Source organism: Salvia miltiorrhiza, chromosome 3, assembly GCF_028751815.1.
Source record: "Salvia miltiorrhiza cultivar Shanhuang (shh) chromosome 3, IMPLAD_Smil_shh, whole genome shotgun sequence".
Classification (NCBI taxonomy): Eukaryota; Viridiplantae; Streptophyta; class Magnoliopsida; order Lamiales; family Lamiaceae; genus Salvia; species Salvia miltiorrhiza.
The window spans coordinates 47,407,125-47,417,959 of record NC_080389.1 but is presented as its reverse complement, the minus strand read 5'-3'; the positions used below and the strand labels follow the sequence as shown (position 1 = coordinate 47,417,959).

The 10,835-nt window shown below is 36.9% G+C and overlaps 3 protein-coding genes across 5 annotated transcripts; all 3 read left to right on the top strand.

Annotated features, from left to right (window-relative positions):
- Positions 1-568: 568 nt before the first annotated feature.
- On the top strand, positions 569-4,879 carry LOC131016198 (DUF21 domain-containing protein At4g14240). 2 transcript variants are annotated; one of them, XM_057944833.1, is made up of 13 exons: positions 569-1,394; positions 1,544-1,620; positions 1,879-1,962; positions 2,044-2,157; positions 2,437-2,520; positions 2,711-2,782; positions 3,308-3,375; positions 3,563-3,650; positions 3,737-3,810; positions 3,896-4,223; positions 4,314-4,360; positions 4,436-4,514; positions 4,658-4,879. In XM_057944833.1, the coding sequence occupies exons 1-13, from the start codon at positions 1,163-1,165 to the stop codon at positions 4,676-4,678; spliced, it is 1,368 nt and encodes a 455-aa protein (XP_057800816.1). In that variant the 5' UTR covers positions 569-1,162; the 3' UTR covers positions 4,679-4,879. The 2 variants fall into 2 exon arrangements, with proteins under 2 accessions (XP_057800816.1, XP_057800815.1); XM_057944832.1 differs by having other exon boundaries at positions 571-1,394; positions 4,436-4,879.
- Positions 4,880-5,436: 557 nt separating this feature from the next.
- On the top strand, positions 5,437-6,563 carry LOC131016199 (reticulon-like protein B23). Of its 2 annotated transcripts, XM_057944835.1 has the most exons (3): positions 5,437-5,900; positions 5,977-6,046; positions 6,204-6,563. In XM_057944835.1, the coding sequence occupies exons 1-3, from the start codon at positions 5,592-5,594 to the stop codon at positions 6,308-6,310; spliced, it is 486 nt and encodes a 161-aa protein (XP_057800818.1). In that variant the 5' UTR covers positions 5,437-5,591; the 3' UTR covers positions 6,311-6,563. The 2 variants fall into 2 exon arrangements, with proteins under 2 accessions (XP_057800818.1, XP_057800817.1); XM_057944834.1 differs by having other exon boundaries at positions 5,491-5,900; positions 5,977-6,563.
- On the top strand, positions 6,419-7,711 carry LOC131016200 (uncharacterized). The gene is made up of 3 exons (XM_057944836.1): positions 6,419-6,545; positions 6,880-6,977; positions 7,361-7,711. The coding sequence occupies exons 1-3, from the start codon at positions 6,438-6,440 to the stop codon at positions 7,515-7,517; spliced, it is 363 nt and encodes a 120-aa protein (XP_057800819.1). The 5' UTR covers positions 6,419-6,437; the 3' UTR covers positions 7,518-7,711.
- Positions 7,712-10,835: the final 3,124 nt, after the last annotated feature.

Genomic DNA, 10,835 nt, shown 5'->3' with positions numbered 1-10,835 from the left:
AAACTGGATTTTTTTGGTATGTTCCACACAATCCAACTTCTTCTTTTAATATACTGGTACTGTCGTGCTTGTTGCTGTTTAAATTATCCATTTTATGTTTTGGAGAATTAAACAACTGCATAGAACAAAAGATTTGGTAAAAAAATAGCATCTTTGACCCCACCATTAGGATTTTTTCACAAAAACAAAACCCTAATTATATAGATAATATACAATGTTACTCCTAATCTTTTAATTTTAATCCATGTAAAATTCTCGAGCCTCTCTATAGGCATATGCCGGAAAAAGTTCATATGAAAATTGATAAATATGGATAATTGTATTTACTTTCATACGATGGGGTATGATAGTTTGAAATGAAAAAAATATTAGTAATTAATAATTAGTAGAAAATAGATTGATAAAAATTATTTAAATATTATATATAGAGAGAATATGTTGTCAAAACAGAACGAGACATTTATAATAGTATATTTTATTATGAAAAATTAGACATTTATAATTGGGGGATGAAGTATAATAGTGCGTGTGTATATATATTGACTTTGGGGGAGGGGGCTGAAACGATGGATTTGAATCTTGAATCTCATTATTCGTAGACATGAGTTCGCACGTGCTGATGTCACGTTATGGACAACAGTGTGTATATTTAAGAAGGGTGGGTAGACGGACTATATGAGTCTATATTTGCACTTGTAAAAATCCCTATCAAGTCGAAAGGTTGACCGGCAGTTGCCCCCTCCGTCCAAAAAAGCAGAAGCCGGCCGACCACCACCGCCGCCGCTGGCGATCGGTTTCGAGATCGTGCAACGGTGCAACCTATGTGAAAACTCGACACGTGGCATCGCAAAATAACAAAACTACAACTCCCTAGATACACCCCCACGCCTACCGTGCGTCACCTCTCATTTGCTCGCTCTGACCGATTCTATGTATGTGTTTATTTGCAATAGTGTGGAGGAGTAGTAGAAACGTATGGCGCTGTTGGAAACATGAGCTATGAATTTCTTATACTGTCGCTCTCAACTTTTTTATTTTCAATTTCTCGCATAGAAAAGCAGGGAGTTAAAAACGAAGTAGCTTTCCTTGTGCAATTTTTTCCTATTTATTGCATCTTTTTTTAGCGAAAACTTTCTGTTGCTTGGGTGTGTTTGTGCGTGTGATGAGTTGGTCGGTGAATGCGGCGGCGATGGTGGAGCCGAGAGCGTTCTTCGCCGATTCCAACGACATCGAATTTGGCGATCCCTGGTGGTTTGTCTACGCCAGCGTTTCGTGTTTCCTCGTTCTCTTCGCCGGAATCATGTCCGGTTTGACTCTCGGCTTGATGTCTCTGGGAATCGTTGAGCTCGAGATACTGCAGCGGAGCGGCAGCTCCACGGAGAAGAAACAAGCTGGTATTTGTGTGTGTATAGTTATCTCTGTTTCTCTCTCTATTGATGTTTTATTGAAGAAATATGAGTTTTGTCATTGGAATTGATTGTGATTTTGTTTTGATGTGACAAGTTGAGATAGTTTGTTTAGTGATTTGAACAATTGTTTTCAGCTGTTATTTTTCCGGTAGTTCAGAAGCAGCACCAACTTCTTGTGACCCTGCTACTGTGCAATGCTGCTGCCATGGAGGTTAGTTGGTGATTTTTGCTAACTACTATTTGTCTTGATTAAAAGAAAACATAGCTGTGAAGAAACCTAATCAAAATAGCAAGGATTATATCTGTGATATTAATTATTAAGTACTAATATGTAGTTCGATATGATAGCTCATTCTTTGGCATAGTTTTTCTGTTAAGATGTCTTCTTTTTGAACGACAGCGTGTGTGATGGCGACCGCTTTAATTATGGCTTCATTAGGAGTAGATTTATTGTATTGATTCTATGCAGGCTCTGCCACTATATCTGGACAAGCTGTTTCATCCTGTTGTTGCTGTCATTCTGTCAGTGACGTTTGTTCTGGCTTTTGGTGAGGTATACTTTGTTTTTTCACTGCATCTGGTCTTAGTTCTTTGCTGAGACTAACTCCTCCATACGTTTATGGTGGTTGAATAGATAATCCCTCAAGCAGCTTGCTCTAGATATGGGTTGGCTGTGGGTGCTAATTGTGTGTGGCTCGTGCGCATTTTGATGATCATTTGCTACCCGATTGCTTACCCTATTGGAAAGGTAACTCTGGCAGCTGATAGTACAACACAGAGACGATTGTGTGTTTATGGGATACTGACTTGGACATTTGCTCGTGTAAACTGTTGAAATCAGGGAGGGTGGAGGGATGTCTAATTTTTAGCACAATTGTGATATGTTTCCTAGTAATACTTCATGAATGGGAGGACGTCTTGAGAAATATTATTGATGTCTACTAAAATTCTGCTGTTTCTCTTTCTATGAGTTTTTAGTTCAGTTGAGGTTCTAATTTCTTGATGCTCAACTTCTTTTGTGATTTAGATCCTCGATTCTGTCTTGGGCCATCAAGATGCTTTATTTAGGCGACCTCAATTGAAGGCTCTTGTATCTATTCATAGCCAGGAGGTGTGGAGTCTAACTAAAGCGTGATCGACTGTTTAATGACAGATACATGCCATGACATTCTCTAAATTGTTCCAGGAACCCCCCCCCCCCTCCCCCCCCCCACACACACACAAAATAAGAAAAGAAAAGAAGTAAAGGTGATTTTTTTTTTTCATATTTTCTTTAATTTGGTTAATTTATGTCATAATAGGCAGGCAGAGGTGGTGAACTTACTCATGACGAAGCAACAATTATTAATGGAGCACTAGATTTGACAGAAAAGGTATGTTCAAGTTCTGAAGGTCCATCTTGTATCATTTTACTCTTGCCTTTACTTGATAGTCTCTTTTAGTCGTTGCATTTCTGGCCTTCTGATTTGACTTTGCATTTATTCTACGTCGTTACCTAACTTTTATTGGGATGTAAATGGGAGTAATTCTAGTACATTCAGTTCAAAGTACGAAAGCTCTGTACTTAATATAGTAGAAGACAGTTGATGAGTTCAATGGGAGCTTGCGTTAAATTATCGAGAAGTCCTTCCATGGTGGTTTTAATTTTGTAGCTTCTCCTAGCTGTACTCACTTTTTCATTTAACCAATCCATTACAAATGCATTGAGCCTGTTTCTTAACTGTACATACATAATTTTAGATTCAGATTTTTCAAAATCTAGATTGTATCATAGTTCTACAACAAGAGGGGAAGAACCGAAGAAGCATGCGAGAAACATTAATTAACATCTGAATTAGGTATGTAACTTTTACATTGCAATTGTGATGATAAAATGGGTTATTTTTATACATGCACAGACAGCTGAAGAGGCAATGACACCCATTGAATCGACGTTTTCCCTTGATGTGAATACAAAACTGAATTGGTGAGTATGATCCTATGAGGGTTTATTTTACCTAAGCATACCCCTGTTCAACCTTCTCTCTCTCTCTCTATCTCACACACACACACGCACAATTCCCTAGCATAAATAAAACACTTTTCTTAGATTATTACTCAGGAATAAATTTTATTTTATCCCTGATAATGTTCTTGCATGCTCTTTTCTGCAGGGAAACTATTGGAAAAATCCTTGCGCGGGGTCATAGTCGCATTCCTGTGTACTCAGGGAACCCAAAGAACATTATCGGACTTCTGCTGGTACGCTTAAACTCCCCCATTATTGAGCGCGTTCTGGATTAGCTTGCATTAGTATATATTGTCATTTGCTTAATCGTCTGATGTAGGTGAAAAATCTCCTAACTGTACGAGCTGAAACAGAGACTCCAGTTAGCTCGGTTTCCATCAGGAGAATGCCTAGGTGTGCTTCATCTCCCTGAATATTTTCATATTTACCACGGGTGACCGATTTATTTCACTCATAACATCAATCTATTATTCTACAGAGTACCGGCAGATATGCCCTTGTATGATATTCTCAATGAGTTTCAGAAGGGCGGCAGTCACATGGCAGCTGTAGTGAAGGTGAGAGAGAAAGAGAAGAAGCTTCTTCCCTTGGTTGGAGAGAAAATTTCAACCAAAGGGGATTCACAATTGAAAATCCCGTTGCTGGACAAGTATGGTGGAGAAGCAAATACTGTTGTGGTCAACATCGGGAAGCCTGAGCAAAATGGATTTGTGACGTATAATTCAATGCATGCTGTAGAGGATGCTGAAGATGGAGAAGTAATCGGCATAATCACCTTGGAAGACGTATTTGAAGAACTTCTGCAGGTAAATTTTTGGCTGTTTCGAGTTTCCCTTGAAGTTGTCATCTCGTAGAATTCATGTTGACATTGACACTAAATTCATGGTGTCATACAGGAGGAAATTGTTGATGAGACAGATGTTTACATAGATGTACATAAAAGGTGCTGATATTGTTTTTCTTGAAGGTATTTGGTCTTTGCCACCACCTTATATTAATTCCTTTAAACGTTTTGCAGAATACGCGTAGCTGCAGCTGCTGCTGCTTCTTCTGTTGCTCGAGCACCTTCGACTCGTAGGCTTCAAAAGCCATCCGCAGTATGTCATGCAGCACTTGTCTTTGCTCCTTAATCGTGTTGATTGTGCTCGTGCTTGATAATTAGTTTATCTTCCAACAAGTAAGAAATAGTAATTTGAAACCGTAGCATTTTTCATAACTGCCAACCTTTTCGCGTTCGCAGGTCGGCCCAGGCAAGCAATGATCTCCACACCACATGTGAAAATGCATAGTGTTTGTCTCATCTACAATCAACTGTGTTCTATGTGTAAACCCAGATTTTCAGACCAAATTCAATGTTTGTAATGCTAGCCAATAATTATGAGCCCTTCTTTTTTGTAGAATTACAATCCCGAACCACTTCTTTTTTAGGCAAAAATAAATAAATGATTATTAGTTTGAAATATGACACTACACAAAATTGAGTTGTCTGTTTTTTTTAAATTCAAAATTGAGTTGTATGTTAATTTTAATACTTCAATTCAGTTGGCAAGAGCTCTTCAAACTTTCTATTTGGATGAGAATTTGATTACAGAAACACAAAAATCTTTTCGAGTGAAAAACATTGACTAGTTCTTACTTTCGTTGAACGGAAGAACTTTCTAGAGGCACCTCGAAAAAATGAAATAAAAATGCACCACATCAAATTTATTCCATAATAATAATAATAACAATAAATACTACTACTAATATTGGATCATTTTGGCTTTCAAAAAAAATATTAAATCCTTTTATTAAGCGATATTGGGTCATTTTAGTTTCAATTATTTTTATTGGATAAAAAATAATATCCCTAGATTTTTTTTTTTTGGAAATAACCCGTAGGCATATGTGTGATATTGGAAGAGAACTAAAATTATTTTGAAAATACAATTTTTAGCGGTTTTCTATACGGCGTGGTAACAAAATAAATAGATTAAATATTAAATAAATTAGCATTGGTTTTTTTAATTTTATTTTTCGAATGAACATTGGTTTTTTTATTACGTCAACTAAACTTAAAACTCCTACTGGATTAGATCGCAACATTGAAAAGTAATATTTTAATTGAAAAACAATAAGATTCCAAAGAAGAAAATATTGAAATGTGGAAAACAGAGACAATTGTTTGCAGTTGAATGATGGTGTTGGTTGGGGCGGCCATGGGCATGATGAGCGGCACGCTCGTCTACTACCACTGCGCCTACCGTCAATCCAGCGTCGTCTCCCTCTTGGCCGACGTTCTCATCGTCCTCCTCTGTTCTCTCGCCATCCTCGGTCTCCTCTTCCGCCACATGAACATCGCCGTCCCCGTTGACCCCCTCCACTGGCAGATCTCCCAAGACGCCGCCTCCTCCCTCTTCGCCTGCCTCGCCAACACCCTCGGCGCCGCCGAGTCCGTCCTCCGCGTCGCCGCCACCGGCCACGACAAGCGCCTCTTCCTCAAGGTGTCTCTCTCTCTCTTAATTCATTGATTAACTAATTAATTGATTACTGCTTAAACCTTTTTCCGTTTTGGGGCAGGTGGTTTTATGCCTTTATTTGCTCTCGGTCATCGGAAGAGCTTTCTCGGGCGTTGCTGTGGCTTATATCGGTCAGTACAACTACACTCAAATTCCAATTTCATCTCAGAATCATAGATTTTACGCAACTGTTTTGCTGCTTCATTTGTCAGTAAATGTATTCAATTTCTTATTCTCACGTTTCAATTTACTTGCTCATCGAAAATTGCTTGGGGCTGAGTGATGCAGGATTGTGCTTGTATTGTGTCTACGCGATTCTTGATAATTCTCAGACCAACAACCCGTGTTTGGGAAGGCTTTCTGTGAGAAGAGATGGCGCTCAAGATAACTCATGATTTTAATTCTTTTGCAGTTAGCATTTTCTGTCAATACGTGTAGTGTAGTCTTCATTCTAGTAAATAATCCGTTGTGATGGGAACAATTCCCTTTATGTATCAAGGTTACTTATAGTTACAAACTTACATGTATTATCTTCCTCTTATCCTCCCAAACATTTACAGTTTGATGCAGAGGAATACTTGTTTGTTGAGATGCTTAGCACTATCCACTTCTAGGGAACATTCAATTCAAGTTAGCTTTCTTGATCCACTTTGTGTGTTTTTTATCCTTTGCTCCTCATATTCTGTCTCTTGAATGCGAAGAATCATCCCTATGTTCACTGTCTTCTTTTCAATTCATAGCTGCCTAGGATCGATCGCTATACATATATGTTGGCTCTTCAACTATTCTAATATCTTGTTTCATTGTTTCAGTTTTCTCTGTTACCATGTTTTGCTCAACAGTTGTAAGTTTTACTTATGTTAATATGTCATTTTTGTGATTGAAAACTTGACTCCTGTTACGTTTTTAAGTAATCTGGATGAAGAAGCAGGATATAACTATTGTGTTTTTATCCGCCTGCTAGGCAGTTCCTTATCTTATGGCTCAATCTAGACTGATGAAGAGAGAGATATGGGCATGGAGCGCTGGCATTCCAATCCGAGTTCATGAGAGAGCTCTCTGGTATGGTGGCTTATAACTGAGTATATACTTTGGAGGCAAATCTTGGTAGAGCAAATTAAGTGTTGATTAAAATTCTTGTGGTGTCATATCCTGCTTGTTGGCATCTCCAGATCCATCCACAAGCACTGTTTATATGACTTGTGAAATGACACTACATAAGAGGGTGAAGGAGCCCCTGTTGTTTCTAAACACAAAACACCATGGGAGTTATCGGCATATTTAAATGTTTGTTGTTTCAAGTTTTCCTTGAAGTTCCCAATTCATTTCGATGACATTGACACCTAAATTTCAAGTTGTAAAATTGGTAGTTAAGAATGCACAGGAGGAAATTGTTATGTGTTTCAGGTAGGTGCTGATTTTTGTGGGCATTGTTTTCCTTGAAGTTATTTGAAGAAGACGGCCGAGCAGCTTCAAATCACAGGCTTTGTATGCCTTGCAACACTTGTCTTTGCTTCTATTTCGGCTTCCATCACTATAATCAAAGTCCCTGCTGTTTGTTGGTTGTGCTCATGTATTACAGAAGGGCAGCCATCAGTTTAAGTCCCGACCTTTTCTTTTCTGCGATCTTCGCTTTTTCATTTTCGCAGGAAAGTGGATAGTGTCGATATAATTATAGGCTTTCTTTTTTTGGAATTACAGTTCCAAATATGGTACCCAATAATTATGAGTCCCACTTCTTGAGTTACAAAAAACAATGATTAAAGCTTCAAATATACTTCATCGATTTCAATTAACTTCATTAATATTTCGTTTTGGGTCGTTCTAACTAAGTTGTTCAATTTCTTATATAGAATAAATTGAAATGAATCTTTGTGACTTTTTCACTTTATTTACACACACTTAAAATATTAAACACTAATTTCTTAAATTTTATATTGAAAAAAAAAAATCATCAACTTAGGTGGAACCGATAGAGTATTTGAATTGTATGTTAATTTTAATATTCATTTCGAGTGAGTGAGAGCTCTTGACACATTCTTTGGATCACAAAATTGACATCTTATTTTCAATTTTTTGAGGAATTATAAGAATTAGTATGCCCATTCATGCGATGCACGACGAACAGTAAAATTTTAAACGACGTGTTTAAATAAAGGGTTAAGGTACAAATGCCCCCTAAACAAGACACCCCTAGAACGTATCCCTCCCCATTCTCGATGTTGGCCCATATAAACCCCCAGAGTCAATAAAAAGGGTATATTTAAACCTAGACTCTTAACGGCCGTCTAACACCGTTAACTTAAATTTGTATTTTTTTTTTAATTTTCTCGTGGGGCCCACCTTTTAAGCAGTAGTCGCCGCCTTCTTTCGATTCTCGTCGCCGCCACATTCGATGCCACGCCGGAGAAAGATTGTCACGCTTCCTCGCCGGTCATTTCCCGTTCACGGACACTCCCTCTCTCAACATCGGTGCGGTGGGACGAGAAAAACGAAGAGGGACCATTTTCCTCGCCAGTGCTCACAACGGTGTCGTTGCCGCCACATAGAGGTCTGTCCACGCGAGATCTTCGCTAGTAGTTGCTCCCGCTCCGGCGTCAAAGCCCACCGCCCGAAACAAGCGAATCATCTGCCCTCTCACGCCGGACTCCAAGCCCGAGTCGGTGGGAATGTCACCGAGAGACAGAGGCATCTCTGATCTGAGGCGCTACGCAGACGGCGGAAAGCAGTTGGGCGCGGCACGCCGGCGAGCCCAGAGCCGTCTGTCGCCGCCTCGTCTGTCACTCACGTCCTCTGCATCGGCTTAGGTCGATGGCAATCGCAGTAATCGACGAGTTGCAAGAGAGTTGAGATTATCCAAATCCAAGGGAAGTCCACTGGCATAAGTGAGGTCGTCGCAGAGAAGAGAAGGGCGGGGCGGGGCGGCGCACGCGGCGGTGCCAGAGGGTTTTGCTGAGAGGGTGAAGGAGTATACCCCCCATTCTCGATGTTGGCTTAAATAAACCCCCAGAGTCTATAAAAAAGGTACATTTAAACCCAGCAAGTTAACGGCGTTAGACGGCCGTTTAGATCCTGGGTTTAAATGTACCCTTTTTATTGACTCTGGGGGTTTATTTGGGCCAACATCGAGAATGGGGATGGATACGCTCTAGGGGTGTCTTGTTTAGGAGGGCATTTGTACTTTAACCCTTAAATAAATAAGTTATAAATATTAAATAGAATTAAAATATAAATAAATGCTAAATATGTTTTACAAATAAATAAAATAATATACATCAATTACTTAATAAATTTTGAATTTAAAAATGTAAATTTTAAACTCTGTATAAAATGTAATGAAAATTATAGTTGTTAAATAATTTTAAATCATTTGATAAAGAAAATTAATATTACACATCATAATAAATCATTAAATAGTTTCATTTGCAAACATAAATAAAAAATTGTAACAAAGAGAGAAAAAAATAACTATTTTAAAGTTTTCATAGCTTACTCATTTTAAATTCATTTTTGATGATTTTTACAATATATTAAATTTTGTCACAAACTTAAATTTAAGTTGCATATTAAATATTTTTTAATAAATCAAATTTGATGATGTTTAGAAAAGAATTAAATTATATAAAAAATAGAGATAAAAATAATGAAAAAATTGGTGAAAGAAAAGAGAGAGAGAGAGAGAGAGAGAGAGAGAGAGAGAGAGAAGATTAAAAAAATGGAGGAAAAACTCATCTTTTATATACTTATTGATCTAGTTCGCTACTTTTGAAATCCATCAGGAGATTAATACACTACTAGCATTTTCACTTCGTGTAATACAGGGAAAACATTTTTTTATATTTTTATATTTATATAAAACTGATATCAATTCAATTATCATATTTATAAATATAATTAAAAAAATTAACTGAATATATTTGAGTTGAATATTAAAAAAAAAAAGAATTCATTGTAATAAAACTGATATTATGAAAAGTGGGAATTATCACATATAAATCTTTCTCATAAAAACATAATTGAAAACGTTAAAAAAAAATTGAAAAATAGATTTATTCAAAAAAGATTAAAGGAGATAATTTTTGAAAATTTTAATCTTTAAATAAATATAATTTTATATTTTAAATCAAATATTCATACAAAATATATCAAATTAAAGCTCTTATTGAGTGGTGAGGATAAAAATATGCATTCCAGGAATATCGGAGGAAAATAACGAAGAAAGAGAGAGATTTTCGAAGAACAGCGCTGCCGAGCCCAAAACAGCGTTGTCCACCCTCAAACAGCGCTGCCTTTAACGGAATTAGCCAAAATTCACGGAGACGATCTTATCTCGAAAGAGCCTGATGTCCGCAGCCAACCAAGTCTAAATCCAAGATTACAACGAATACACGAAGATATATACGAGGAAGCTTAGTTCGAGTATAACTCAAATATGAGTCTTTCTCCTACTAGAATTCACAGTTATTTGCCTATAAATACATGTAAAATCCTAGTGTAAAATCATCGACTATCATTGATCATTCACTATCAAAGTCTTTTATTAAAGCAATACCAAATTCAACATTTCGAAGCCTTTTTCGTGTTCTTGTTACTTTTTGTTACAAATGTGATATTTTTGGGCACAACATTGTGATCTTTAATTTGATATGCGTATTGAATATTTTGTAATTAGTCAAATTTCATAATTTTAGAAGAAAATAATAAGAAAATAAAAAAAAGAGAAATAAAAGGAACAAATATAGTTTATAAATAAACATTCAATTTTATTATAACTACTAAATTGTCATTCAATTTTAAAATCAATTTCAAATTGATTTCAAATTGAAATCTTGATCTTTTGATATATATATATATATATATATATATATATAGGGTTGGGTTCCGGTGGATCCCTATGTTTATAATAGATCCGTAGATCCA

What these genes read in the sequence shown, in the direction of transcription:
- LOC131016198 (XM_057944832.1), top strand. Translation starts at nt 1,163, where the DNA reads ATGAGTTGGTCGGTGAATGCGGCGGCGATGGTGGAGCCGAGAGCGTTC. An exon ending in GCAATGCTGCTGCCATGGAG is followed by an intron (nt 1,621 to 1,878) that starts GTTAGTTGGTGA and finishes GATTCTATGCAG; the next exon opens with GCTCTGCCACTATATCTGGA. An exon ending in TCCATCAGGAGAATGCCTAG is followed by an intron (nt 3,811 to 3,895) that starts GTGTGCTTCATC and finishes ATTATTCTACAG; the next exon opens with AGTACCGGCAGATATGCCCT.
- LOC131016199 (XM_057944834.1), top strand. Translation starts at nt 5,592, where the DNA reads ATGATGGTGTTGGTTGGGGCGGCCATGGGCATGATGAGCGGCACGCTC. An exon ending in ACAAGCGCCTCTTCCTCAAG is followed by an intron (nt 5,901 to 5,976) that starts GTGTCTCTCTCT and finishes GTTTTGGGGCAG; the next exon opens with GTGGTTTTATGCCTTTATTT.
- LOC131016200 (XM_057944836.1), top strand. Translation starts at nt 6,438, where the DNA reads ATGTATTATCTTCCTCTTATCCTCCCAAACATTTACAGTTTGATGCAG. An exon ending in CTAGGGAACATTCAATTCAA is followed by an intron (nt 6,546 to 6,879) that starts GTTAGCTTTCTT and finishes TCCGCCTGCTAG; the next exon opens with GCAGTTCCTTATCTTATGGC. An exon ending in GTTCATGAGAGAGCTCTCTG is followed by an intron (nt 6,978 to 7,360) that starts GTATGGTGGCTT and finishes TTTTCCTTGAAG; the next exon opens with TTATTTGAAGAAGACGGCCG.